General features: G+C 54.7%; 3 protein-coding genes across 10 annotated transcripts; all 3 read right to left on the reverse strand.

The window, feature by feature from the left end:
- Positions 1 to 1,599: 1,599 nt before the first annotated feature.
- On the reverse strand, positions 1,600 to 13,266 carry Tnnt1 (troponin T1, slow skeletal type). 6 transcript variants are annotated; one of them, XM_076569554.1, is made up of 14 exons: positions 13,113 to 13,266; positions 11,412 to 11,454; positions 11,281 to 11,294; positions 10,901 to 10,924; positions 10,671 to 10,703; positions 9,567 to 9,585; positions 6,245 to 6,308; positions 5,889 to 6,005; positions 5,509 to 5,586; positions 4,958 to 5,071; positions 4,128 to 4,237; positions 3,643 to 3,733; positions 3,504 to 3,544; positions 1,600 to 1,734 (listed from the first exon to the last, which is right to left on the reverse strand). In XM_076569554.1, exons 2-14 carry the CDS (start codon positions 11,441 to 11,443, stop codon positions 1,689 to 1,691), a joined length of 783 nt encoding a protein of 260 aa, XP_076425669.1. In that variant the 5' UTR covers positions 11,444 to 11,454; positions 13,113 to 13,266; the 3' UTR covers positions 1,600 to 1,688. The 6 variants fall into 6 exon arrangements, with proteins under 6 accessions (XP_076425669.1, XP_076425654.1, XP_076425660.1 ...); XM_076569539.1 differs by having other exon boundaries at positions 9,567 to 9,588; XM_076569545.1 differs by having other exon boundaries at positions 9,567 to 9,588; positions 13,046 to 13,161.
- A 1,721-nt stretch (positions 13,267 to 14,987) lies between these two features.
- Tnni3 (troponin I3, cardiac type) lies at positions 14,988 to 19,152 on the reverse strand. Of its 2 annotated transcripts, XM_006995858.4 has the most exons (8): positions 19,009 to 19,152; positions 18,737 to 18,749; positions 18,519 to 18,590; positions 18,064 to 18,105; positions 17,675 to 17,806; positions 16,941 to 17,030; positions 16,301 to 16,477; positions 14,988 to 15,137 (listed from the first exon to the last, which is right to left on the reverse strand). In XM_006995858.4, exons 1-8 carry the CDS (start codon positions 19,017 to 19,019, stop codon positions 15,054 to 15,056), a joined length of 621 nt encoding a protein of 206 aa, XP_006995920.1. In that variant the 5' UTR covers positions 19,020 to 19,152; the 3' UTR covers positions 14,988 to 15,053. The 2 variants fall into 2 exon arrangements, with proteins under 2 accessions (XP_006995920.1, XP_076425687.1); XM_076569572.1 differs by lacking the exons at positions 17,675 to 17,806; positions 18,064 to 18,105; positions 18,519 to 18,590; positions 18,737 to 18,749; positions 19,009 to 19,152 and adding an exon at positions 17,133 to 17,431 and having other exon boundaries at positions 16,941 to 17,097.
- A 511-nt stretch (positions 19,153 to 19,663) lies between these two features.
- Dnaaf3 (dynein axonemal assembly factor 3) lies at positions 19,664 to 26,618 on the reverse strand. 2 transcript variants are annotated; one of them, XM_042269907.2, is made up of 12 exons: positions 26,485 to 26,618; positions 26,295 to 26,383; positions 25,782 to 25,924; positions 25,064 to 25,157; positions 23,928 to 24,085; positions 23,376 to 23,558; positions 23,025 to 23,150; positions 22,787 to 22,909; positions 22,338 to 22,455; positions 21,213 to 21,324; positions 20,987 to 21,061; positions 19,664 to 20,908 (listed from the first exon to the last, which is right to left on the reverse strand). In XM_042269907.2, the coding sequence occupies exons 2-12, from the start codon at positions 26,377 to 26,379 to the stop codon at positions 20,101 to 20,103; spliced, it is 2,025 nt and encodes a 674-aa protein (XP_042125841.2). In that variant the 5' UTR covers positions 26,380 to 26,383; positions 26,485 to 26,618; the 3' UTR covers positions 19,664 to 20,100. The 2 variants fall into 2 exon arrangements, with proteins under 2 accessions (XP_042125841.2, XP_076425681.1); XM_076569566.1 differs by having other exon boundaries at positions 26,295 to 26,400; positions 26,485 to 26,582.
- Between the last annotated feature and the right edge of the window lie 809 nt (positions 26,619 to 27,427).

The raw sequence follows: 27,427 nt of genomic DNA on the forward strand, positions 1-27,427 counted from the left end.
TTGTGAAAGAGAAATAAATGACAAACCCTTGCAAGCCCTGGGGAATAATGGCCATAAATCCAAAAGGATAATCCTGTGATTTTTGAGATGTGAGATGCCTGAACCACACCATACACACACACACACACACACACACACACACACACACACACACACACACACACACCATTCTTCCCCCAAGGCAAGAAATCAGATATTTCAATCCCTGGGATCCACAAGGAAGGAGATCATTGACTCCAAAAACCATCTTCTGATTTCCAGCCCCTGACCACGGCATACATGCACATCCTACCAATGCACACACTAAATAGATGTTTATAAAACTATCCACAAAATAAGGTCACAAGAATGCATAGACAGAGGTAAGACTATTATTAGATAGTTTGGGTCTAGTTGTTGTTCTTGTTGAGGTTTGGTTTTTGAGTCAAGATCTTAATATATAGCCTTCTTCTGTCTCATCTCTCAAATTCTGGGATTCTATGCATGCCCCTACACACACCTGGCCTTCAGGTGTGTTATTTTAAACTATCCTTAGGAGAGTTAATTACCTTGTACAAACAGTTTAAATTCAAGAGGCAATTAATTTATAAATTAATTTTTCAGGGACACCTATGGTTGTCTGTCTGTTACTATCATTACACTGACATTAGGTCAATGGGAAGTGTGTTTCTGAGATTATTAGTCTCCTAAAAGCTTGTGTTCTCTCAAACAGCACTGCCAACTAAGGAGCAGAAAGAAAGTCACTCTTCCAATGGGGTCCAGCCACTGGAGAAGATTCAAGCCCAACCCCTAAAATCACAACTACGTTTTTAAAAGATCCACTATGCATTTATGTATGTTCTACACGCTGGTGCAGGTACACAAGTGCACCACTAGAGGGCATGGGATCTCCTGTAGGTGGAGTTACGGGCTCTGGGAACGGAATTTGGGTCCTCTGAAAGAGCAGCAAGAACTCTTAACCCGTTGAAGCATCTCTCCAGCTCCAGGATCACATCTCTTTTTTAAAAAATTATTATATTCCTTTGTACATGTATACTCATGTATGCCAACACGCGGAGGTCAGAGGAGAACCTGCAGGAGTTCTGTATCTGTCGTGTCTCTCTTTCCACCACATGAGTCTTGGAGATCCAATCCAACCCAGGTCACAAGGCTTGGCAGGACACACCTTTACCTCCTGAGCTATGCCCTGGGCCTTAGAATCACATCTTATAGATCTATTCATATATCAGCCTTCTACCTGTCACTCGCTTCTCATTCCCTGTCTTCTTCTGGCATAACTGTTTGTTGTCATTATTTTTTGAGACAAGGTCTCATGGTGCCCAGGATGGTCTTGAACTCACTATGCAGCCAAGGATGACCTTGAAATCCTGACCCTCCTGTCTCCGCCTCCCAGATGCTAGGATTACAAGGCATTCATCGTCCAGTTTAAGCAGCACTGGAGATTTAACTAGGGGTCTCAAGAGTGCTGTACAAAGCTCCACTCCCAGCCATGGATTTGAAATCTCGTTATCGACAGTTGATGACTCTCCCAGGCAACATGGGGATGTCAGCCAACCCACAGCCAGCCACGCATAATGACAACACAGAAGGACTCAAGCGGATGTCGGGAGAGCCTTTATTTTGAGCGACAGGCAGGACACACTCCAGCGGCTCCCGGGCTCCATGCGGCGGGGGATGTCCTGGTAGTCTCACTTCCAGCGGCCTCCAACTCGACCCTTCCCAGCCCCCTTTCGGCTGCGGGAGAAGAAGGTGGTGTCAGGAAGAGGCTCTGAGCCTCCCTCCCAGATGAGCTTAACACAGCGTCTTTAAAATGAAGGAAGTCCACTAAATACCCACCCCCATCCAGAGGAAAAGAATGGAGGCCACCAGGGCTGTTTCTCTTTTTCCAGTCCTGGGCATGGAGTCAGGGCCTCACACATGCTAAGTAAGCACTCTACAGTGAGCCACAGCCCAGCCCCTCACTGGGGGATTCTAGGCAGGGGCTCTACCACTGAGCCACACCCCCAGCCCCTCACTGGGGGATTCTAGGCAGGGGCTCTACCACTGAGCCACACCCCAGCCCCTTCACTGGGGGACTCCAGGCAGGGGCTCTACCACTGAGCCACACCCCAGCCCCTCACTGGGGGACTCTAGGCAGGGGCTCTACCACTGAGCCACACCCCAGCCCCTCACTGGGGGATTCTAGGCAGGGGCTCCACCACTGAGCCACACCCCCACTGAGGGCATCTCTTTCAGGTAATGCCCAGTTGGTGGTTGGTGGCCATGTGGGAGTTGACTTCCTTGGGTTAGTCCAGAGAACTAGTGTAAATTTGTCAGTAAGGAGCTTGAGGGTGAAGGAAGGGTGAGCTGAAGGTGGGCAACAGGGCTCAGTGAGGCTGGAACCGTCCAGAAAAGGCTAGAAAAAGACCGAGGCAGAGCAGAAGGCAGCGAGAAGCCTGGACCTGGAGGACCACAGCAGCGCCCTCTGTGCTGAAGAGGATGAAGAGGGAGGACCACAAAGAGACTGAGGACAACCTGGGTTGTATAGCAAGAACCTGACTTAAATAAAAATCCAGGTACGACGGTTCTGTAATCCCTGTACTTGGGAAGTGGAGGCAGGCAAGTGTCAGGGGTTCAAGGACAGCCTCAACTGTGAATGGAGGTCAAGGTCTTTCTGGCTTACCGGAGACCTTGTCTTAATAACAAGAAATAGAGATAAGGAAAGGGGGCAGGAAGTGGAGAGACAGGAGGAGGAGGAGGAGGTGGAGGAGGAAAGGAAGGAAGGAAGGAAGGAAGGAAGGAAGGAAGGAAGGAAGGAAGGAAGGGAGGAAGGAAGGGGAAAGGGGGAGGGAGGGAGGGAGGGAGGGAGGGGCCACTGAGATGGCTCAGCAGGTCAAGGTGCTGGCAGCCAAGCCTAGGACCTGGGTTTCATCTCTGGGGCCCACAAGATAGAAGGAGAAATCCAACTCATCAGGGTCATTGGGGTGCAGGCCAATAATCCCAGCACTCAGGAGGCTGAAGCCAGAGGATCAGGAGTTCAAGGCCAGCCTCAGCGACCTAGTGAGACTGGGCTACGTGAAACCTTGCCTTAAAAATAAGTAGACAGACCAACAACAACAACAAAACCCAGGAATGGTGAGTCATGTCCATCATTCCCACATACCACTGACTTGAGGCAAGAGGATCGGCTACAGGTTCAGAGAAAGCCTGGGCTACATAGTGAGTTCCAGGCCAGCCTAAGCTACTAAGGCCCTGTCTCGAAATAATAAATAAATCAAACAAGCAAGTGAATAAACCCACGAGGGCAGATACAGAAAGGATGTCTGGGGGAGCCAGGAACAAAGACATAAATAAGATGCCAAAAGGGTGGTGGTGTGCAGAAGCCATGGAGGGAGGGGGAAGGGAGGAGGGAAGGAGGGAGGGAGGGAGAGGGGGAGGGGAGGGGAAGGGGGGAGGGAAGGAGGAAGGGAGGTGGAGGGAGGGAGCAGGGCAGGCCTTAGGCGGAGGCTGGGGGCGGCGCTTACAATTTCTGGGCGTGGCTGATGCGGTTGTACAGCACGTTGATCTGTGGAGAAGGAAGCCAGGCTAGGACATGGACGCCCAGCAGAAGCCCTGTGGCCACCCCTGTCAGCGAGCCCGGACCCCAAGAGAGGCAGGTCCCACCTCGTATTTCTGTTGTTTCAACTTCTCCATCAGGTCAAATTTCTCGGACTCCAGCTGGTGGATCCATTCTGACAGCTCCTGGGCCTTCTCCCTGGCAGGACAAGAAGGACTGGGATGTCGTGTTCTGGACCCAGAGGGGTTGAGACACCTACCCCAAGCCACACAGCAAGTCTCTTTGGGTTTGGTATAGCTGGTATGTTGTGGAGTGTTACTTTAACTAGGTAAAGATGTGTTATATTTGTTTATGTTGTGGATTACTACTTTAACTATGTAAAGGTGTGTTGCTGATCCTCCTGCCTCCACCTCCTGAACGCTAGGATTCCACCTCAGTGAGGGAGGGGCACTATGACCGCCGGACTCTACAGGCCATGCCAGTCACAGAACAGCTTGCGTCTGGGTGACCCTTTGAACAGAGAAAGCAACAGTGGCCCAGAAAAGGAACGCCACCCGTGGGAACCTTAGGAGAGCCACAAACAAGCACGTACCGGAGCTGGTCCTCCCCCATGTAATCGATGTTCAGGGGCTTTTTCCTCTCGGACAGGATCCTGAGCTTCATCTCGCGGCCAGTCTGCCGCTTCCCACGTTTCTGTTCTGCCTGGAGCGGGAGGAAACCCAAGCCAACGATGGAACCTGGAGGCTAAATCCACTCAGGGTCCTTTGATCATGGTCAGTGCCTCCACCAGATGCAAGGGGCCCAGGCTTCAGCCTTTCTCCCCCAGACCCAAGAACCCAGGCTCCAGCCCCTCCTCCCCCAGACCCAAGGGCCCAGGCTCCAGCCCCTCCTCCCCCAGACCCAAGGGCCCAGGCTCCAGCCCCTCCTCCCCCAGACCCAAGGGCCCAGGCTCCAGCCCCTCCTCCCCCAGACCCAAGGGCCCAGGCTCCAGCCCTCCTCCCCCAGACCCAAGGGCCCAGGCTCCAGCCCCTCCTCCCCCAGACCCAAGCTAGGGCCCAGGCTCCAGCCCTCCTCCCCCAGACCCAAGCAAGGGCCCAGGCTCCAGCCCTCCTCCCCCAGACCCAAGGGCCCAGGCTCCAGCCCCTCCTCCCCCACACCCAAGCAAGGGCCCAGGCTCCAGCCCCTCCTCCATCAGACACGGGAGTACAGGCCACTCTTCTTCCCTTACACCCAGGCACTACCAGAAGGCTTTGTGAACGGAAGGGGATAGAGACATTCAGCAGATGGCCACGTGTTATCTAAAGTGACCGCTACCCCTGAACAGGCTCAGTCCTGCTCCTCAGAACCAGCACGCTGAAGCTTCCCTTCCCTCCTCCTCCTCCTTGTAGACGCAGACCCCAGGCTTCCCCAGGCTAGACTCACCTTGACCAGGTAGCCCCCAAAATGAGCCCCCATGTTGGACAGGACCTTCTTCTTCTTGGCATCATCCTCTGCCCGCTTCTTGGCTTCCTCCTCCTCCTTCCGCATCTTCTCTTCCTGTGAAAACAGAGGGGTTCCCTCCATGTGACCCTGCAGACCTGAGGGAGGAAGACGACGCTAGCCTGGGTCGTCGATGGCTCAGCTCCATAACCAGCGCAGATGGGACCACCGAGGGACCCACTCCTTAACGTGATAGATAGTTCAGTGAGAGCCTCAGATTCACAGAAATCCTCTTGCCTCGGCTTCTCCAATGCTGGGATCATAGGTCTGACCCCACACACCCAGCAAAGCTCAGTCTCTGTGCTATGGCTGGAGTCTCTTGATCCAGCCGTGCCTGAAGCCGAACCAGCAGTAGACTTTTAAATTTATACGCAGTTCAGCCTTTCATTAGAAAAGCCCTCATGCTATACGTTACAGGGACTTTGTGAGAACCACAGAGAATACCAAAAGCGGGAAAGGAAGTATTCTTATCTAGCGAAGAGACAGACGCCTACCGCCAGCTTGGCCTGCCGCTCTCGCTCCTTTTCGGTTCTGAATCGCTGCTGCTCAGCTCTCTCTGCGCGACGCCTCTCCTGGGGGTGAAAGGGAGGGGGAGGGGGAGGGGGATCGGAGGCTAGCCTCTCCCCCAAATTATCCCTCCCTCCACCAGTAGGCAGCAAGAGAAATAAGTGTGGTTTCTTTTATTTCCTTTTCTGAGATAGTCTCATATAGCCCAGGCTGGTCTCAAACTCGTGGTCTCCTAAGTGCACGCCTGGCAGAAATACACACTGGAGTGCAACCACCCGGGGTCCCTATTATTTCTGCCAGAGACCCCAAAGCACTTCACGGAGGAAGGGAAGAGGAGGGACTGAAGGACCCGGCCTCCCCCACTCACGATGCGATCTTTCAGCGCAATGAGTTCCTCCTCCTCCTTTTTCCGCTGCTCGAAATGCACGTCAATCAGAGTCTGCAGCTCCAGTAAGTCTTTTTCCATGCGCTTCCGGTGGATGTCCTGCAGAGGGAGCCCGTGAGGCCGCGGGACCAGGCCCCAAGAGCCGCCCCTCCCAGCCCCAGGTGATGATTGACAGCCAGCTGGGACGGCTTCCGGCAGATGTCAGCAAAGCATTCCTTGCTGACAACAGGGTAAATCCAGGCATTTCAAGAAGGGAGCCAAGAGGGGCACCTATCAGAATGGGCTCAAGGCGCCGAGGAACCAGCGGGTACGTCTGGAGTGGGACACCTGTCGCTTACATCAAAGTCCACGCGCTCGCCCTCTGGAATCTTTGGGGGGATCAAAGGAGGCACCACGGGACGGCTGTGTGGACAGAAGTGGATAGAGACCATCAGCAGGCCGGCCTCCCTCACCCACCTCACCACATGCTGTCCAAAGTGGCAGCTGTCCCCGAGTCCGTGTGGAGACCACAGTCAGAGAAATGCAGTTTGAGCAGGTTGGGTTTAATAAAACGTGTAAGACTGTTGTTGTTTTACCTGTTTTGACATACTTGTGAACATGGGCAGGATGACACAACCTGGTCATCCGATCTACTTGGGAGTCAGAGGCAAGTTGCCTGGTCTAGAGGGAAACTAAGGCCAGCCCTGGAAACTTGTGAGACCCGGCCTCAAACTAAAAAGTACAACCAGGACTGAGGCTGTGACTCAGGAGGATTCTCCTGCCTGGAATCCCCCGGTGAGGGCTGTGAATGTGGCTCAAGATGGAGCATATAAGGCCATAGGCCGAATCCTCTGCATTAAAAAGGGGGTGGGGAACCAGGCGGTGGTGGCGCACGCCTTTAATCCCAGCACTCAGGAGGCAGAGCTAGGCGGATCTCTGTGAGTTCGAGAGCCTGGCTACAGAGTGAGTTCCAGGAAAGGCGCAAAGCTACACAGAGAAACCCTGTCTCAGAGGGGGAAAAGTGTGTGTGTGTGTGTGTGTGTGTGTGTGTGTGTGTGTGTGTGTGTGTGTGGCAAGGAGGCCTGGAGAGATGGCTCAGTGGTTAAGAGCACTAGCCACTCTTCCAAATGGACCCAGGTTCATTTCCCAGCAACCACGTGGCAGCTCGCAACTGTCTGTAACTCCATTTCCAGGGGATCCGATGCCCTCACACAAACATATACGCAGGCAAAACACCGATGTGCACAAAATAAAAATAAATAATTTTTTTCAAAGGGGAGGCTGGGATAGCTCAGCAATCAAAGGCCCAAGGGCCAAACCTGATGATCTGAGTTCCATTCCCTGGGACCGACATGGTGGAAAGAGAGAACTGAGCCCTGTAAGTCATCCTCTGAACTCCACACATGCCTTTGTCCTCACACACTCACACACAAAATAAATAATAAAAAAATTTTAAAGCTTAAAATGTACTGTTTTCATATAATTTTTATACATGCTCCTAGACACTTGGTTGTCTTTTAAAATGTTTTTCTTTAATTGTATGTCTGTGCAGCATGTGTGTGGCCCAGTGCCCAGAGAGGCCAGAAGAAAGCATCAGATCCCCTGGAACTGGAGTTACAGGTGTTTGTGAGCCACCACGTGCATGCTGGGAACTGAACCCAGGTCCTCTGGAAGAGCAGCCAGTGCTCTTCACCACTGGGCCATCTCTCCAGCCTCTAAAGCTGTATTTCAAGGGTAAGGATGGAGCCCAGGGCTCATGCATACTAAGTTCCATAAACTTGCAAGATTTGCCTTCTCTAAGTAACTTAGGGCCACCCCAGCTGTGTTAATGCCCTGCGATTGGCTGTTTAACAGCAGGCGTGCACAGCTGTAACGAGAAAAGCTTCGGCATGTTCAGGACACCATGTTCAGGACACCGACAGTTTCTTTTAATAGCTGCGATTTGAGAGTGACAAACCCCACAGATGTTGAGGTTGGAATTTCCAAGGCCAGTGTACTGAGGGTGCAGCGTGAGGGTGCAGTGTGAGGGTGCAGCGTGAGGGTGCAGTGTGAGGGTGCAGAGTGAGGGTGCATCGTGAGGGTGCAGTGTGAGGGTGCAGAGTGAGGGTGCATCGTGAGGGTGCAGTGTGCAGTGTGAGGGTGCAGTGTGAGAGTGCGTGTGAGGGTGCATCGTGAGGGTGCATCGTGAGGGTGCATCGTGAGGGTGCAGTGTGAGGGTGCAGTGTGAGGGTGCAGGGTGCGTATGAGGGTGCAGTGTGCATCGTGAGGGTGCAGTGTGAGGGTGCAGGGTGCGTATGAGGGTGCAGGGTGCATCGTGAGGGTGCAGAGTGAGGGTGCAGTGTGAGGGTGCAGCGTGAGGGTGCAGTGTGCAGCATGAGGGTGCAAAGTGAGTGTGCAGTGTGAGGGTGCAGTGTGAGGGTGCAGTGTGAGGGTGCTCGTGAGGGTGCAGTGTGAGGGTGCAGTGTGAGGGTGCAGTGTGAGGGTGCAAAGTGAGTGTGCAGAGTGAGGGTACAGTGTGAGGGTGCAGCGTGAGGGTGCAGCGTGAGGGTGCAGTGTGAGGGTGCACGTGAGGGTGCAGTGTGAGGGTGCAGCGTGAGGGTGCGTGTGAGGGTGCAGAGTGAGGGTGCAACGTGAGGGTGCAGTGTGCAGCATGAGGGCGCAGTGTGAGGGTGCAGTGTGAGGGTGCAGTGTGCAGCATGAGGGTGCAGCGTGAGGGTGCAGCGACACTGTGCCCAGCTCACACTCTTTCCCAAGACGCAGGTTAACAGACATCTCCTGCACCATGCTCCATGCCTTGGCAGGGTTCATCCACTTCCCTAAGGTGGTGGTGTCTCTACCGTTCATTGGTTGTCAGTCCCGGAAACCCTCGGAAACTGCCCTCACCTCCTCCTCCCTTCCTGGCAGCTCTCTAACCCCTCGCTGTGGTCCCTTGACCTGGAACCTCTGCGGTGTGTCCCCTTCTCCTAGGGTCTCAAAACCTTGGCCCTAACATCACCACCCCAGGCTACTCTCAGCTCAGTGAGCTTCCACAGCCTGCACTGGCCTCCCTGGCTTAGCCGTACTCTCAGAATGACCTGGTTCTGCATCCAGACTGGAAGATAGATAGATGATAGATAGATAGATAGATAGATAGATAGATAGATAGATAGATAGATAGATAGATAGATGATAGATAGATAGATAATAGAAAGAAATATAGAGATATGATAAATAGATATGATAGAGAGATAGAGATATGATAGATGATAGGTAGATAGATAGATAGATAGATAGATAGATAGATGATAGAGAGATAGAGAGAGATATGATAGATGATAGATAGATAGAGAGATAGAGAGATAGAGATAAAGATATATTTCTGATGAATTTTGCCTGTAAAACCTGGCTCTCTTTGCCTACCATGTACCTAATAACTTCTCCAGCTAGCAAAGTCTCCATCCATCAGAATTCAGACATCACCTCCCTCAGGGAATCTTCCTTGATCGGCCCGGGCTGCCCCAGGGCTCCCTTGCACGCTGTTCTAGAACCTTATTATTATAGCTGACCTGTTTCACAGTGCTGTAAGAATTAAGGTGGGCTGCTGCAAGCCCTCATCAATCTGCTTTTCAGGCGCCCTGTCCTACGGGTGGGAGGGCGTGGGAGGACCGTCTTGTGACCCACGCCCACCCTGCAGCGTCTCACCTGGGTTTGGGGCGCTCTTCTTCTGGTGGCAATGGAGGAATACAAAAAGAGAATTAGCAAGAGTCGAGTGCAGAGCTTGGCACCCCTCAGAGGGAACCCAAGGAGGATCTGAGAGTCCAGTCCCAGGGCAAGGCCATTAAGAGAGCGAAGGGGGGTCAAAGGGGCCAAAACAGAGGAAGAGGGTCACTCGCATCAGATATACATTCTGCACTGGTGTGGGGGTGCCCCACCCCAACTTCTGGAAACCCAAGAGACCAAACCCCTGACTGAATCCTGTCTTCCCCATCCTACCCAGCAACAGAGCAGACCCCATCTCTTCTCCTCATTCAGGGACCCCAGATCTCTGTGCCCAGTCCCCCCGTTCCTTTGGGACACAGACCCCCCCCCCGCCCCCATACTCTTACAAGTACTCTAAAGTTCAGGTTCCTCTGAGCTCATGCCTGTAACCTTAGCACTTGGGAGGCTGAGGCAGGAGGACTGCTATGAGTGCAAGGCCAACCTAGGATATATATGCGGTTTCAGGCCAGCTTAAGCTACAGGTTGAGACTGTGTCTCAAAAAAAAAAAAAAAAAAAAAAAAAAAAAAAAAAAAAAAAAACTAAATAAATAAACAAACTGAGCGTGGTGGTGAACAACTGTAAAATCCCAGCACTCGAGAGGCTGGAGCAGGAAGTTTGCTGCAAGTTCAAATCCAGCCTGGGCTACGTGAGACCCTGTCTCAAAAACAAAACAAAAAATAACATAAGATCAAAAACAGTTCAGGCCCCAACCTTCGAATGTATATGTGGAGAGATATAACATATAGGTCGGGGGGCCAAAAGGTGAGGAGGTGGGGCACCTCTCCGACAACACCAGACTTTTCTAGTAAGCCTTATTCCAAGACTGGAATGAAGGCTTGTACAACAGCCCCTTTAAGGAAGGGAAAAGACGCAGGGCAATTTCCCTTCACGGCCACCAGAGGGCGCAGGGCCCTGGGGGCTTAAAGGGTGATGGGCTGGGCAGGTTATCCAGGAGCCGATGGGGTGACGGTGGATGGCGGACCTGATGATATCGGGGTCCCCAGACACCCCGAATCAATCCCAGGAAGCGAAGAAGCTATGGTTACCTCGCTCTGCCACCGGCTCCGGCTCCTCGGGGGCTGGGAGGGGCAGGAGGAGAAGCGGGGGGCATTGGGAGGGGGCAGCCACACAGTAGCATAGAGGGATGGGGAGAGAAGCGAGATGCTGTTAAAGAATGGACCCAGGATCCTCCAACCCAACACATTGTTCCTTCCCTCACCCCCACCCCCACCCCCACCCCCAAGGCCTCCTAGGACCTGTGGGATTCAGGCCTCACCTTCCTCCTCCACCGCCTCCTCATCTGGAAGGAGTGTGGGGACACACAAAGAAGACGTTACATCCGGGATAAGGAGCAGCAAGTGTGTACCAGAGACCTATGGGGTAGCCCCAGCCCTCCTCCCTCAGACCTGGGAGTCCAGGCCCCAGCCTCCTCCCTCAGCGCTGGGGTCTAAGCCCAAGTCCTGGAGAGTGGGCTAAACGGGATGGCATCCGTGCCCCAGCTGTCAAGGCAACAGGGAGCATGCCCACCTGTCGCCGAGGTTTCCTGGGAACAGCTTCAGAACATCCCACCCCCTCCCCTACGCCAAAATGGTGCTGGACCCACCGCAGGCTTCTTCCTGCTTCCTCCACCCCCTAGGCCACCCTCTCCTTACTTACCTTCTGCCTGCTCCCTAGAGACGTGGACAAGAGAGAGGAGAGAGAGGGGGGTCAGTTAGGCATCTTGGGCTGGAATGCTCTCTCCACATGGCAAGCCCCCCCCCCCAACCCTGCCAGACGTCATCACTCACTCCTCGTAATCTTGTTCTTCCGTGTCCGACATTGTGGCGTGACCTGCAGACCAGAGGAGGGAGGCTGAGTCGGGTAGGTCCCCGGGGAAGAGGGCTGGTGCCTAGACTCCTGGGTCTGGACCTCTGGGTCAGGGCAGGGAAGGCTAGCATCCAGCATCCCAATTCATGGAGGCCAGGCCCCAGCCCCGTGCCAAGCCTGCCTCCCCTGCCCCCCTCGCCCGCCCCAGCTGTCTTCTTTTGTCCTGTGACAGGTTCACGAGAACCTGATCCCTGGAGGGATTAGGAGATATTGGAAAAGGGACAGGATTTGAAGACAATGGCTGCCCCACCCCTGGTGCTATTTCGGGGGAATGTCACAGACAGAGAAACAGAGGACATTTCCCAATAAGGAAGTGAAGAAGCGGGGCTCCCCCCCCCACCACGCCCCTCTCCTGCCACAGCCCCCTCGTTTGCCCAGCATTCTTCCCATCGTGTATCTCTTTTCCCTTCCACATGCATTCTGTTCAGGGAAGAAGGCTCCATCCTGATCCCCTAAAAACTAAAAACTTTAACTCCCCCCCCCACTCTGCTTCTACGCCTGAAAGTCCCCAGGTTGAGACCTTCAGGGCTCAGTTCCCACAGCTTCTGAGATCCAAGTCCTATGCCCTTGTTCTGTGAGACCAAGAAATCTCGGTGTCTCTAGATTATCAGGTGCCCAATTCATACTAGTACATGTATGGGCACTTACATTCTAAGACTCCCAAAACTTGGGGGTGTGGGGGAGTTGGAGGGGGGTAGAGAGAGGGTCTCACATAACACAAGCTAGCCTTGAACTCACTATGTAGCCAAGGATGACCTTGAACTCCTGATTTCTTCTGCCTCAGAGAGTGCCAGATCACAGCCTGCACTTGGCTGATCCCCAGGTATGAGACCTCAGGGTATAAGATCCTCAAATAAAACCGGACACCCAAACCCAGAGGTCCCATTTACAGCACCCCGAATTATGATGCTGCCATTCCTAATAGATCTGTTTATTTATTTATTTTTTCTTTTTTCCATAGCAGGGTCACTCTGTTTCTCAGGCTGGCCCTGAACTCAAAATCCTCCTGCCTCAATCTCTTGAGCATTGGGACTTCTGGCCTGTACCACTGAGACCTCAAGCCCAAGTCCTTCCTCAGTTCCTCATACCTCGAGATTTCCCAAACCTTAATACACAACCTTCAAGCACAGATCCTGTGGTTCCTCAGCCTCTGAGACCTCCACAATTTTTTGAGATGGTATTATTTTGTAACCCTGAACTCTCTTTGTAAACCAGCCTAGACTCAAACTCATAGAGATCCACGTGCCTCTGCGTTCCAAATGCCTCCTCCACCATGTTAAGAAGAGCACCCCCAGAATCTGTAACCCACAAATCCTACCCCTCCACCCCAGCCAATCCAAGTCCTCCCAAAGGCTCAGGCTTAGCTGGGTTGCTGCTGCCTCTAATCTCCACGCTCAGGAAGCAGAAGGGTTGTTGCGCACTCAAGGCCAGCCTACGCTGCAGAATGAGACTGTCTCAAAGAAGGAGAAGGGGAGGAGGAAGAGGAAGAGAAAGAGGAGGAGGAAGGGAGGAGGAGCAGGAGGAAGAGGAGAAGATCCTGCCCTCGTTTTCACACCTGGCTCCCACGCCTGTCTGCTCACTCCCCCAAAGACGTCAGTGTGAAGAACTTAGAGCCGGGTTACCTAAGGCTGGGTCCACTGATGCTGTAGAGGGCGGCTGACGCTTCTGAGGACCAGGACGCACCCCCTGGGTTTATAGCTGGATGCTCAGCCCCGCCCCAGGTTGGAGGAGGGGGCGAGGACTCCTCTGTTCAGACACCACCCCCCATGCTCAGAGCCTGCCCTGCTCCCTCTGGCTCCCGGTCAGGGGTCCAACACCTGCCGTCTGCTTCATGATCCCTGTCGGAGTCCATCGACAAGGCTCTTGAATCCAGGCTAGGTCAGGCACCCCACAAGCTCTCTTAGAGCACCTAACACAATATCCTGTGCTTTGGAGTCCCCAAGACTGGGAACAGTACAGGAAAAGGGGGTTTAATGGCAAGGGGGGGGGTCTAAGCGAGGTTCCTGCTTTTTTTTTTTTTTTTTTTTTTACTTCTGCATGGCTTTTCTCAAACTTCTCCTATAGCCCCTGTCTGTGGCTTGCATCTGCATGCTCTCTCTCTCTCTCTCTCTCTCTCTCTCTCTCTCTCTCTGTGTGTGTGTGTTTCATTCCTCCATCTCTCCCCTCTCTGTCTCTGTCCAACTGTCTCCCCTCCCCCACCCCCACCCCTTTGTCCGCCACCAGGATTCCACCATGGTGACAACAGGCTGCTAAAGCTGGGTAGCAGGTGTGGGGAGGAGGGAGAGGATGGGGTGTCAGGCTTGCGAGCCCTCACCCTCCCAGCCCCTCCCCTCTCCATCTGACACAGATCTTTTTTAGTATCCTCCAGCCCGCCCCCCCCCCCCAGCCAAGCCATGTCCTTGAACTCTAGGGAATCCAGTGACCGGAAAGCAGGCTTCCCATGCTCTCCGTCTGTGGGTTTGTTTATGTGGGTGTTCAGGGATCTGCCTTCCCTTCCTGGGGCTCTCTTTGCCTCTCTCTCTTTTCTCTCTGGACTGCTGTAAACTTCTGCAGTTGTTTTGTTTTGTTGGGGGGTGTGGGTGATGAAAGATTTGAGGTCTCACGTCGCCCGTGCCAGCCTCAAACTCATTTATGTAACTAATGATACCTTGAACTCCTGACCCTCAGCCCCTCACCTCTCCAGCACTGGGATTAACAGTTTCTCCGTGGTTTTGTCCTGGTGTGTTCCTGGAGACGTCTGTGTGTGGTCACATAAAGCTCTGCTTCTGCATTGACTCTACCTTTCTTTGCCTTTCTCCATCCTTCTGAGTCTCTCTCTCTCTCTCTCTCTCTCTCTCGTTTTCTATTTCTGTGGGGGCTTTTCACGAGTTTGTTAGTTTGGTTGGTTGGTTAGTTTTGGTTTTTTGAGACAGGGTCTCACTATGTATCTCTGGCTGTCCTAGAACCCAGTGTGTAGACCAGGCTAGCCTCTGCCTCCCAAATGCTGGGATTAAAGGCATGCACTGCCATACCTGGCTGAGTTTTCTACTTCTGTCTCTTTACAGTGTCTCTATCATCTGTCTGCCTCACTGTGAATATATCTATGTTTTTATTTTTCCTTTCCTGGAACTTTAAAAAAATTCATTTTTAATTAAAAAAAAAGTTATATGTATGGATAGTTTACTTGTATGAGCAGAAGCCAGAAGAGGGTATAGAATCCCTCGAGACTAGAATTACAGACAACTTTGAACTGCTATGTGGGTGTTGGGAATCAAAGCAGGGTCCTCCGGGAAAGCAGCCAGTGCTCCTCACCCCAGAGCCACCTCTGGGGTCCACTAGCCCATCTTTCCTTGGACTCAGCGTGTTCTATGCCCTCTGCAGAGGAGTCTATCCCATGTTAGAAACATGCCTGTCACCACACCCCTATAGGGCTTTGGGGGGACACCAACCTTCATTACCCCCACCTTTCTCATGCCTAAACTCCCGGGGAGCAGACACACACACACACACAGAGTCACTTCTAGTTTAGAGAGGTTTATTCCTCGGGCACATCCTCAGCACGAAGGGTGGGTGGAGCCCCGGGCTCAGCCCTCAAACTTCTTCTTGCGGCCCTCCATTCCACTCAGCGCGTCGATGTTCTTCCGCCAGTCTCCCACCTCCCGGTTCTCCTGGAGGTGAGAGGTCAGAAGGTAAGAACTCTTTCTGGTATCTATCCCCTAAATATCCCTCTCTCTGCCTTCGAGCCTGCTAGACCACTCTATGCTGAATGCCTGTCCAAGAATCTGGTTCTAGAGCACTTCTTGGCTCCTCAGACAATCTCGCCAACTTCCTTGCACCTCAGTTCTCCTCCATACACCTCTAGTCACCTCCATGTACTTCCTGTCTCCCCCATACACCTCTAGTCGTCCCCCCCCCCCGTCTACTCTTCTTGTCTCCCCGATGCATTTCCTGTCTCCACTATGCACTTTTTGTCTCCCCCGTGGTCCTTCAGTCTCTCCCGGGCACCTCCAGTCTCCCCCAGGCGCCTCCAGTCTCTCCCTGGCGCCTCCAGTGTCTCCCGGGCACCTCCAGTCTCCCCCGGGCACCTCCAGTCTCTCCCTGGCGCCTCCAGTCTCTCCCGGGCGCCTCCAGTCTTCCCCAGGCACCTCCAGTCTCTCCCGGTCACCTCCAGTCTCCCCCGGGCGCCTCCAGTCTCTCCTGGGTACCTCCAGTCTCCCCCGGGCACCTCCAGTCTCTCCCGGGCATCTCCAGTCTCTCCTGGGTACCTCCAGTCTCCCCCGTGGTCCTTCAGTCTCTCCCGGGCACCTCGAGTCTCCCCCAGGCGCCTCCTGTCTCCCCCGGGCACCTCCAGTCTCCCCCGGGCACCTCCAGTCTCTCCCTGGCGCCTCCAGTCTCTCCCTGGCACCTCCAGTCTCCCCCGGGCACCTCCAGTCTCTCCCGGGCACCTCTAGTCTCCCCTGGGCACCTCCAGTCTCTCCCGGGCACCTCTAGTCTCCCCTGGGCACCTCCAGTCTCTCCTGGGCGCCTCCAGTCTCCCCCGGGCGCCTCCAGTCTCTCCCGGGTGCCTCCAGTCTTTCCCGGGCACCCCTACTCTCTCCCGGGCACCCCTATTCTCCCCCGAGCGCCTCCAGTCTCCGGGTACTTCCTGCCCTTTGCTACTTCCTCTCTCCCTAATGCACTGTCTTCCCTTTTGACGTCTTGAGTTCCCTTCACCGGTTGCTTCTCAGGAGAACCCCAAGCACATCTCTTTGTCTGGACCTTACTGTGGTTGTGGCTGCTCAGACCCTCTCAAGCATCTGCCTTCCTTCTCCTCGCCCTCGCCCACACTCACCTTCTCAATGTCTTCCTTCTTCACCTGCTTGAGGTGGGCCCTCAGGTCCAAGGACTCCTTGGCCCGGGTCCCCAGCAGCGCCTGCATCATGGCGTCTGCAGAGATCCTCACTCTTCGCAGGGTGGGCCGCTTGAACTTGCCACGCAGGTCATAGATCTTCTGGGTCAGATCTGCGATCTGGGGGTGACCATATGGGGGCATGGAGACTGCCCCCCTTACCTCTGCTTCCTTCGCACACGACTCTTCTAACCTACACTTCCCCCTTATCCCCCCTACCTTGCCATCAGTATCTAAACTTCCGCCTCTCTTCCAGCTCTGACTTCCGGATGTTCCTCGGGCCCCTTCCGTCCAAGTTTCTGACACAGCTCAGCCCAGCAATGTGCAGATCATGACTGCCTGACCCAGGTCTCGACTCATTTACTACTACTCCGTACTTGAGTCACCCTTCTCCACAGACCTGTGTATGCCACCCAGGCTCCGCCTCGCATGTGCTGTCTCTGCAGAAACAGCTTCCTTTGCCAAGGTGTAGCCCCTCCACTAATTCTATCAAGCACAAGCAGACGGAGCCCTCAGCCTGAAGGGACAGACCTGGAGACCTCAGTCTACCATGTAGGTGCCCAGACTTCCCCAAGGTCCCCACCTCGGTGATGTTTTTGGTGACTTTTGCTTCCACATCGTATCTCTCTTCATCCACTTTGTCCACCCGGGCATGGAGCTGCCGGCATAAGTCCTGATGAAGAAATGCATGCGTGTTGAGAGGGAGGCTGGAGACGGGGTTCCCTGGCCTGAGGGAGGAGGCCTTGGATCTAGATCCCTGGGTCTGAAGGAAGAGGCCTGGGCTCTACATCCCTGAGTTTGAGAGAGACGTGCTGAGGTCTGGACTCCTGAGCCTGAGGAAAGCGGGGCTGGAAGGAAGCAAGACTGGAATCCGGACTCCAGGAAACTTAAAGAAATGTGGCTAGGGACCAAGAATCCTGAGACTTGGCAGGCAACGGTTGGAGCAATACACTGTGGTTTTTTGTTGTTGTTTTGGTTTGGTTTTGGTTTTTCGAGACAGGGTTTCTCTGTGTAGCTTTGCGCCTTTCCTGGATCTCGCTCTGTAGCCCAGGCTGGCATTGAACTCACAGAGATCCACCTGCCTCTGCCTCCCGAGTGCTGGGGTTAAAGGCGTGCGCCACCACCGCTTGGCTACACTGGGTTTTTGATGTTGTAGGGCTGTCTGTATTGCTTGGCATAAGGATTTCAGGTCCCGAGCAGAACCGGAGACTGGGCTTTGTGCTCCTGATACCGGAGGTTTGCCAGACCAGAGACGGGCCCCAGGCTGGGCTTGGCCCCAGGCTCGGCAGGAATCCCTGCTTTGTGAGCTGGTGGTACCTGAAGCTCTTCAAAGCCCAGCCCATCCAACTCCAAAGGCTGGCAGCGAGTGCTCAGAACGCGCCCTTTCTCTCCACGTCGCTCCTCTGCCTCACGCTCAATCTCCTGCTTTGCAATCTGCAGCATCAGAGTCTGCGGAAAGGTCGAAGCAGACAACAGCGTCCCCCAAAAGCATAGGAATGAAAAATTTCCCTCCATCTTCCAGAGAGACAGAACATCCAAGTTGGTGTCTTTTACTCAAAAACTCTGTCTCGTTTCTGCGCGGGCGTGTGTGTGAGCGTGCGTGCATGCGTGTGTGTGTGTGGGGGGGTAACGACACACTCCCAAATGAGACCACGCCCAGAAAAGCTCCGCCCATCAAGGCCCTGCCCCTCCCAGCACATCATCACCTTCAGCTGAAGCTTCCTCGAGGCGGAGATCTTCGACTTTTTCTGCCAGGGTGACATGGAAAAAGGTCAGCCAGCGAGAGGTCCCCAAGTGGACACTGGGCGGGGCTGCAAGGCACCACCTCCCCCCTCCCCCGAGTACACGTACATTTGGGCCACCCATTCTTCAACTAGAAAGCTGAGTCCACCGGAAGCTTGGGCTCTGACTAGAGCTACACACTGCCTATGTATTCACCGCTCCCCACCGCATCGCCTAAGCCTTGCTGTGGGCAGCGGAGTTCTGCCCACAGGCAGCTGTCACCAAGCCTAACCGGCACCTTTCCGAAATTCTGCGCCCCCACATCGGGCTCCACCCATCACCAGAGTGCTGCCACCCCTACCAAGGCCTTGGGTCCCTGAGGAGTCTCAACCCTGAAGCCCCGCCCAGCGGGGCCCCGCCCTCTAGGACCCCGTCCCACCTTGGCGTGTGGCTCCGTGGCATAGGCTCGGTAGTTGGCAGAGGAGCGGCGTCGGACAGGGGCTGGTGCCGGCTGGGGAGGTGGAGCAGACTACAGTCATTACCCAAACCCTGCCACCCTGGCCTTCCGGGTACCCTCACCTATAGCTGCAGGCTCCCCCGCCCGCTGCAGCGCCCGCTCTGGGTTTCCCACTCCACTCCTTAGCTCAGGGCGCTCACCGCATCGCTGCTCCTGAAGGAAGAGAAACCGTGAAGAGGCGATCAAGGACGGTGGTCCCCCTGACCAAGAGGTTGGGGCTGCTAGCTTCCACCCCAGGAGTCTGATTCTCAAATCCTTACCTCATTTCCACCAGAAATCCAACCACCCTCACATTCTACCACCTCAGGCCAAGTATCCAACCAAGCTGCGCCCTGGCATGGTCCCTGAAGACAGATCGCGCCTATCCCCGTTCCTTAGGGACTCCAGTCCCAGGTCCCCAAGATTCACTTACTCGTCTGCCATGCTGATCCCCCGAGGCAGAGAAAGGGATCAGAGATTCCTGGAGGGTCCTGGAGGGGTGTCCCCGGTGACCTTGGAGGTCTCTAGAGGTTGGGTCCCCTCTAGGCTGCTCAAGCCTCGCAGAGGACACTGAGATAAGGGGCGAGGACAAAGACTAAATATACTGCTGGCTCCTCCCCTGCCCAGGACGGGAGATAACGGTGTGAGGGGAGGAGTGTGCAAAGCCCCAGTTGGAGCACCAAGAGATCCACACCCCTCCTCTTTCTGACTCTGACGCCCCAACTCCCTCCTCCATCAGACTCGGGGAAATCTGGAAGCCAGCTCCCTCTTCTCTCACGGAGTCCAGGCTTCTGCTCCCCTTGTTCACACCCAGAAATCCAGGCCCCTCCTTTCCTCCCTCACACCTAGGGGTCCAGGCCCTGGCCCCTCACTAAACTGCAGTCTTTCAGAGACCTACAATTCCCTGTCTCCTCCTCCAGTTTTGGGTCAGTTTCATGGCCCCTAGCGTGTGTAATTTGAACGTTCATGTGTAGGAGCCCAGGTTGTGAAACCGGGTTCACTTGTAAACCCACAAATGGGGCTTCTACTGCCCCCCCCCCCCGCTTTCTCCTGGCACTGGACACCGACTGAGGACAGACACACAGAGGTGACCCTGCACTCTTTATTTGAACCACATGCAGGGGAGGAGATGTCCCTGTCCCTCCCAACAGTAGCGTGTCAGGAGAGAAAGGCCCAAGGCAAAGGAGAGGACCTGGAACCCAGGGTTGTGCCTCCAGCCTGCAGTTAGCCTCGGGATGGATAACTCAGAGAACAGTCTAGGACACACACCCCGCACCCCGCACCCCGCACCCCGCACCCCGCACCTAAATCGTAGAGCTGAGAGTTCCAGGAAAGTAATCTCAAATTCTAGTTATATCACTGGGGTTGAGAAAGAACGCAGAGTAAAACCGCGTTCCAGCCAGCGGTGGCCTGGGGGTTGGTTTTATGAGCTGCTGTCAATCCTGGGGCCTGCTTTAGTGGTTAACTTGGTCTCTGGGTTTTGGAGGTGCGTTCACTGTGGACATTGCCGCCACCGGTGGGTTTATCACTTCCGGAGGGGGGCTAGCTCAGTCTGGGGCAGGCCGATTGCTTCCAGAGGCAGGACCAGGGCAGCCTGGGGTGCGCTCATCGCCTCTAGAGGAGGAGCCTGGTCAGCCTGGGGTGGGCTCATCGCCTCTAGAGGAGGGGCCTGGTCAGCCTGGAGTGGGCTCATCGTTTCTAGAGGAGGAGCCTCCTGGTTAGCCTGGAGTGGGCTCATCGCTTCTAGAGGAGGGGCCTGGTCAGCCTGGAGTGGGCTCATTGCTTCTAGAGGAGGAGCCTGGTCAGCCTGGGGTGGGCTCATCACCTCTAGAGGAGGAGCCTGGTCAGCCTGGGGTGGGCTCATCACCTCTAGAGGAGGAGCCTGGTCAGCCTGGGGTGGGCTCATCACCTCTAGAGGAGGAGCCTGGTCAGCCTGGGGTGGGCTCATCACCTCTAGAGGAGGAGCCTGGTCAGCCTGGAGTGGGCTCATCACCTCTAGAGGAGGAGCCTGGTCAGCCTGGGGTGGGCTCATCGCCTCTAGAGGAGGGGCCTGGTCAGCCTGGAGTGGGCTCACCGCTTCTAGAGGAGGGGCCTGGTCAGCCTGGAGTGGGCTCATCGCTTCTAGAGGAGGGGCTAGGACTTTGCAGGGCGCAGGTCCAGATTCCACAGCTGAGTCTCCGCCACCCCGAGTTGAGTCCCCTAACTTGTAGAAGCGTGCAAAGGTCTCCGAGGGGATGGTTCCAGTATGAGGGGCGAACCCAGCGGCCCGTGCTATCTCCCCGACGCGGTCAGAGAACGCCTTCAACTCCTTGGGTCTCAGGTCCACCAAGTACCTGGTTCAGGAAACTGCATGTGAGGAGACCGGGCTTTCGGCCCAGCTGGGACCTTCCCACCCCGTTCCTCTGGCTCACCGAGCTAATTCCACAACGAGGTTCCCTCCAGGGGCCACACAAGCCCCGAGCTCAGGGCTGAGAAGATGGACCATCCTGCGGAGAGAAAAGGCTACGAGTTGAGATACACGGGTAGGGATGAAGGCCTGGAGAGGGTGGAGATTGCGAAGCTGAAGTCTCCAGGTCTGGAGAAAGAAGAAACCGGGCCCAATTCTAGGTCTCTCTGAGCATCTTGTGTCCCACTTACCCACAGGCTACATAGAGCAGCTGGAACCGGCCCTTGTAGCAGGTCTTATGGTGGAGAGTCTGCGAAGAATCCAGAGACAGAAAGTGCATAGTAAAGGGTTCTTGAGTAGTCGCTGCAAGAGAAGAAAAAGGTCAGTTCTGGGGCTGGAGAGATGGCTTACCTACTAAGAGAGCGTGCTACTCTTTAGAGACCATGACTTTGGTGCCCAGCACCAAAACCCATGTCGGATGGCTTATAACCACCTCTAACTCATTTCTGAGGAGATGGCGCCCTCTTGTGGTCTCTGAAGGAGCCTACGCGTGCGTGTGCATACACACATACGTAATAACTGAATCTTAAGGGAGATAGTAAAAAAGACACACACAAGCGGTCAGACAAATATTGGACGCCCCTTGTTCTCTACTTTTGTTTTTTGTCTGGAGACAGGTTCTCATCTTGTAGCTGAAGATGTCTGGAATTGTTACAAACAGCAGGCATTTCCTCCTGCCCCAGCCTCCTGAATACTGGGACGGCAGTCATGCACGGCCATGCCTGGCTTTCTTTAAAATTATTTTTTGGTGATCACGTGTTCCACAGTGTTCGTGTGAAAGGTCAGGTGGCAACTTTATGGAGTCAGCCCTCTCCTCCCGCCTTTACTTCCGTCCCAGGGACCAGACTTGGGTTGCAAAGCCCTTGAACCCTGCTGAGCTATCTTGTCCTTCTACAAGCCCCTCTTTTCACCCCGTCTCTGAGCTGGATTCCTGCAAATCTGGGGAGGGTGGTGCCCTCGTGGCAGAGACTCCTTTTGAATAGAGGAACAGGCGCCTAGGGAGGAGAAAGTGAAGGAATGGAATAAAGGAGGGACAGCCAGAATCCATGTGGGGAGGGTGTCTAGGCGGGGAGTCTAGACAGTTCCAGTGAGACCTCTGTAGAGGACTGAGAATTCTCCTACTGATGGCGTCAGGACTTAGGGAGGGAGGGCAAGAGAGAAAGAGAGAAGAAACGCCAACTAGAGGCCAACTGCCCAGGTATCCCAAATTAGCTCTATCCAAACTTGGGAACAAACAGCGCCTATCTGCAGCTTGCCCCATCCAAACTTGGGAACAAACAGCGCCTATCTGCAGCTTGCAGCTGTTGGCTAGCTACCATCCGGCTCCGGCGACTTCGTCTCCTCCAGGTACCCCTGGATGGCTCTCGGGCCCCTCCAGGCGGCCACTTCTCTGAACAGCTCTGTAACATTGTGCAGCGTGATGTCGCCCGCAGTCTGCACAGGAGAAAAGGGGAGGGGCCCGATGTTAGGCTGGGAGCCTTAGGGGGTGGGATAGATTGGCTGGGGCGGGGCTCACTGTGCACAGGTGACAGCCAGCCCCGAACTAGAATTCCTTCTCGCTTTTCCAGGGCGGGGTTTGGGACAGAGTAAGAGGACTGGATCGTAGCGCTCCCAAGTGGGGCCCCAAAGGTTGGGGACAGAGCCTGTTACTTGGAGACAGCGGACCGAAGAGCGTCGGCGGGGCATGGCGGAAGGGGCCGGGCTTGGAAGGCAGAGCACAGGAACTCGCTCCTTGGACCTAACACTAGCCCCACCGGCCACACACCTTGACCGGTTGTCCGTTACACGTCCGCAAAAGGCTCTGGTCGTCCGCCTCGATGCCGAAAGCCACAAAGGGGCCCGTGGCGATGTCCCCCCAGTACCCGCGCGCTGCCACGCGTTCCCCACGCTGGAAAAAAAAATATATATGGGGAGATGAGATCGCAGGTGAGGTCCAAATCGGGGGACCTTGGCTCGTAGGTTGAAATAAAAGACGCAGAGCAAGCCTGGGAGTAGACACGCACGTGGCTCAGGAGGCGACCCGACGCCAGGGTCCTGTTGGGCACGTGGTAAGCACTGGCGTCTCTGAGTTCAAAGGCAACACCTGTGTCCCGCCAGCGTCGGAATTCCTGGATGTGGATGACTTGGGCCTGGAATAGAGGGTGGGAAAGAAGGCCCCGATGAATCTGGTATAGGAACCCCATCTCTATACCTATACCTCCTCCCTCAGACTCAGGGGTGCAACCCCAGCCCTCTTTCCTCAGACCCAGGAGTCCAGACTCCAGCCTTCCTCCCTCAGACCCGGGGGCAAAGTCCCAGCCCTCTTGCGTCATTCAGGACTCAGACGCCGGCCCCCTACTCCAAGGCACCCTCACCCCTCGATCCTGCAGCTTCATGCGCAGGTCCCAGTCGGCCACACCACGCCGGGCATCGTAGCGGGAACCCAGGTAGTGGCGCAGCCTGGAGTCCCAAAGGCGACTCATGGGGAAGACCTCAGGTCCCTTCTCCCCACCTGACCAGAAGCGGAACACGGCCTCCAGGGCATCCCGCTCGCGGAACTGCACAGCCAGGGACGCATGGAGAGAGAGAGACAGAGAGACAGGGAGGGTTCCCCTCCATCCCGTTACGTGAGAATGATTATGGGGATGGGAGAGAGAGAGAGAGAGAGAGAGAGAGAGAGAGAGAGAGAGAGAGAGAGAGAGAGAGAGAGAGAGAGAGAGAGAGAGAGAGAGAGAGAGAGACTCAGAGAGCAAAGGCTTCCCTAACCCTACGCCCCAACAGTAGGAGTCACAGAGGTGGGATTGGGACCTCCATCCCCCAGCCTGCTCCAGCCCCTCAGTTCCTCCGAACCACTCATTTCCATTCTTTTGCAGCCACCCAATTCCAGGCCATGCTCCCTCCCGCCCAGAGGCGGGTAGATCTGGCACCTTGAGGGGCCGGAGGCTGAGCCAGGGTAGTTGCTCCTCCAGGCGATCCGGTTCAGGGACCAGATGGGCCAGGCGGCTAGACTGGGCGCGCACAAAGGCAGCTACCGGGGGTCGCAGCAGCGCGTTCCCCCACAGCTCCAGGAAGGTCTCACATCGCTCTGGAGGGAGGTGGGACGGAAGAGGCAGGAGGGAAGACATGGCAAACATTACCAGTTCAGGAACTGCAGCCACCACCCAGCACTGCGGATCGAAGCGGGGACTTCACGAAGGCAAGGCAAGCTGACCTATCTCCTCAAGCCTCTTTTCACGTTTTGGTTTGGTTTGGTTTTGGAGACAGGGTTTCTCTGTGTAACCCTGGCTGTCCTGGAGCTCACTCTATAGCACTGGCTGGCCTCAAATTCGCAGAGATCCACCTGCCTCTGTCTCTTGAGTGCAGGGATCAAAGGCGTGCGCCACCGCTGCGCGGCCAGATGACAACTTGCGGGAGTCAGTTCTCTCAACCCACCCACGTGAGTCCCAGGAATCAAATTCAGGTCATCAAGCTTGAGAGCAGGCACCTTCACTAGCTGACCCATTCCCACAGCCTCTGTCTGTGTTTTGAAATGACATTTTGTGCATCCCACAGAGCCTAGAACTCTACGTAGCCAAGGACAGCCTGAAATTTCTGAACCTCCTAGCCACCTCCCCAGTTCTGTGACAACCTGTGCCACCATCCAGGGGGCTACACCCCCAAAGTTTGCTTTATTTAATTATTTTTATTTTTTTATGTGTAAGTGCTCTGGATCTATACCTAAATGCCAGAAGAGGGCATCAGATGTCATTACAGATGGTTGTGAGCCACTTGTGTGTGGTTGCTGGGAATTGAACTCAGGACCTCTGGAAAAGCAGCCAGTGCTCTTAACCCCTGAGCCAACCATCTCTCCAGCCCCCTTATTTTGTGTCTTTGAGACAAGGTTTCGCTATGTTCCCTGCTTGGCCTGGAACTCACTATGTAAACCCGGCTGGCCTTGAACTCACAGAGACCTGCCTGCCCCTGTACCATCTCCAAAATTTTAAGTCCCATCATTGGAAGGCCAGCGTCTTTGAAGGGAGAGGGAAGAGCCCTGAGTTTGGATGCTAGAGTCTCAGCAACTGACCTTGGAGCCCCATCTTCTCTGGTTCCTCGAGGGCTAGGCTGAAGATCAGCATGTGTCGAGCTACGGCTTCCAGATTATTCTCCAGCACATAGAACTGGAGGAATGGCAGACAAGACAATTCTGCAGGTCTAGAGTCCAGAACACTAGCTTCCTGCGCCGCCCCCACCACCACCACGGATGTGGAACACAACCAGGGGCCTTGTACAAAGCTAAGGCAGCGCTCCACCCCTGAACTACAATTCCCAGAGCTCTTTTTCTATTTCCCTTCCTATTATGAGGCAGGATCTCCCTGGGTCATTCTTGAACTCAGGCCTTTAACTCTCTGTATCCCAGGATGGCTTTATACATGAGATGCTTCTCCTGCCTCAGCCTCCCGAGCAACTGTGATTACAGGCTTGAAATACTAGCTCCAGATTGCCAGTCCCTTTCTTCAGCCATAAGTCTAGCGTCCAGATCCTCCCTCACACCACACTGGATACTTGGTCTTGGGCTCTCCCTCTTTCTGAAGCCCAGGAGCCCCCAACCCCAGGCCCTTACTTCCCCACGACATGGGTCTGAGACCTTCAGCTTCCACCTCCTCAGACCCCACAGCCTACTCTCAAGTCCCTTTCCCCCAGGACCTGGGAGTTTTAATTCCAGTCCTCTCTTCCCTCAAGGGCTGGGGAATCTGGGCTCTCAGTTCTTCCGCCCCATCCACGACCCCAGAATCCCAGCTCACATTGAATCTCCTGCGAGGCCAGAGCGCCGCTCTGGACAGCGTCCGCAGCATGTGTCGCCCATCCACAGAGCCTAACAGCAGGACATCCAACTCCGGGATCTTGTGCTCTGTTTCTGCCAGTGACTCTGGGTCCACAGGAGGACCTGGTAAGAGGATAGCGGGCAGGGTCTGGCTACCTAATGCCTTCATTTCTTGCAGCGCCTTCAGAAGCTGCAAGAATCCAGCAGGCCTGGTACCCCAAGCCTAGGTTCCAAAGGCAGCTAGCTGTACCTCTACATTATGGTAGTCGGTATCATCAAAGAAGATTCTGAGGGTGCCCTTCTCCTCCAACCATTTAATTTAGGTATATGCGCGCGCGCGCGCGCGCACACACACACTCACACACACACACACACACACACACTCACACTCAGCATCCCCTGCCATGGACACAAGTGCTGTGAGGTATGTGCACATGGGAGTTGGAAAGGACCTCTGTCTAAGACCGTGTGTGGTCCTAAGGTAGAGACTCACTTTCAGCCTGTAGATCCAGCGCTGGAGACAGACCCCACCAGGACACAGAGCCGAAGCCGGCGCCGGAGCCTGCAGGTGTGGTCATCGCCCTGCGGGGACAGGGATCCTGGAAACTCCACATTTGTCCACCCCATCCCTTTCTCGCTGCCCCTCGCTTCTTGCCCCTTCGCCTCTAGGTTGATCCCTTTACCTTTATCCTTCCAAATATCCCTGGAAGTGGCTCTTCTCCCGCAGAGTGCCGGGCTGAGCTCCAGAAAGCCTGCACAACTGTCTCCCAGAGGCTCCGCCCTCTATGAGCAGTCAGCCAATGGGAGCAGACGGACTTGCATCATTGCTATCAACTGACCAATAAATGCGAAAAGGTACCGCTCACTACTAACTTTTGACCAATAGAAGCGCCGGGGGACGGCTGCGATGTGGTCCGGAACAGGACGCCGGACGCGGTTGTCATGACGACAGCCCGGCCGGAGAGGGTGGGATCTGGATCTGTCCAAATTTCTGGGAAGGGAAGGAAGGGCCTAGCTTGCTGCTTCAAATTAAATCAGAACTGAACGAAATCTTTTTCTTTTTTTACCCCCTGTTCTTACTTTTTCTTTTCCTCTTTTTTTTGGGTGAGGGGAGAGAGGGTCCCTCTGTATTCTAGTTACTCCAAACTTGTGGCAATCCTCCTGTCTCGGTCTCCTGAGTTCTGGGTTTAAAGGCGTGAGCCACCACCCCTGGCTTTGAATGGAATCTCTATGAATCCAAATTATAGCACGGAGCCCAGACTCATGCCTTCAGATCTGTTGTTTGTTTGTTTGTTTGTTGTTTTCTTTCACACCTGGGCCCTGACTGAATACAGGCCTCACCGGGTGGAAAGCAGGACGCTGCTCAGTAAATTTTCAAATTATGTGATCAGGCTGCTACTCACAGTCATTACTAAATATTAAATCCTTAGCAGGCGCTGTGGCGAAAACTTGTAAAGCCAGCAGCACTCTGAAAGCTGAGGAAAAAGAATCAGTGGTTCAAGGCCAGCCTGGTCTACATAGCTTGTTCTAGGCCAGCAAAGGCCATGTAGTAGGACTCTGTATATTAAAAACAAACAAACAACACCCCACCTCCCCACCCCCGCCAGCCCTGGAGCTGGAGAGATG

Source organism: Peromyscus maniculatus, chromosome 1, assembly GCF_049852395.1.
Source record: "Peromyscus maniculatus bairdii isolate BWxNUB_F1_BW_parent chromosome 1, HU_Pman_BW_mat_3.1, whole genome shotgun sequence".
In the NCBI taxonomy this organism is placed as follows: Eukaryota; Metazoa; Chordata; class Mammalia; order Rodentia; family Cricetidae; genus Peromyscus; species Peromyscus maniculatus.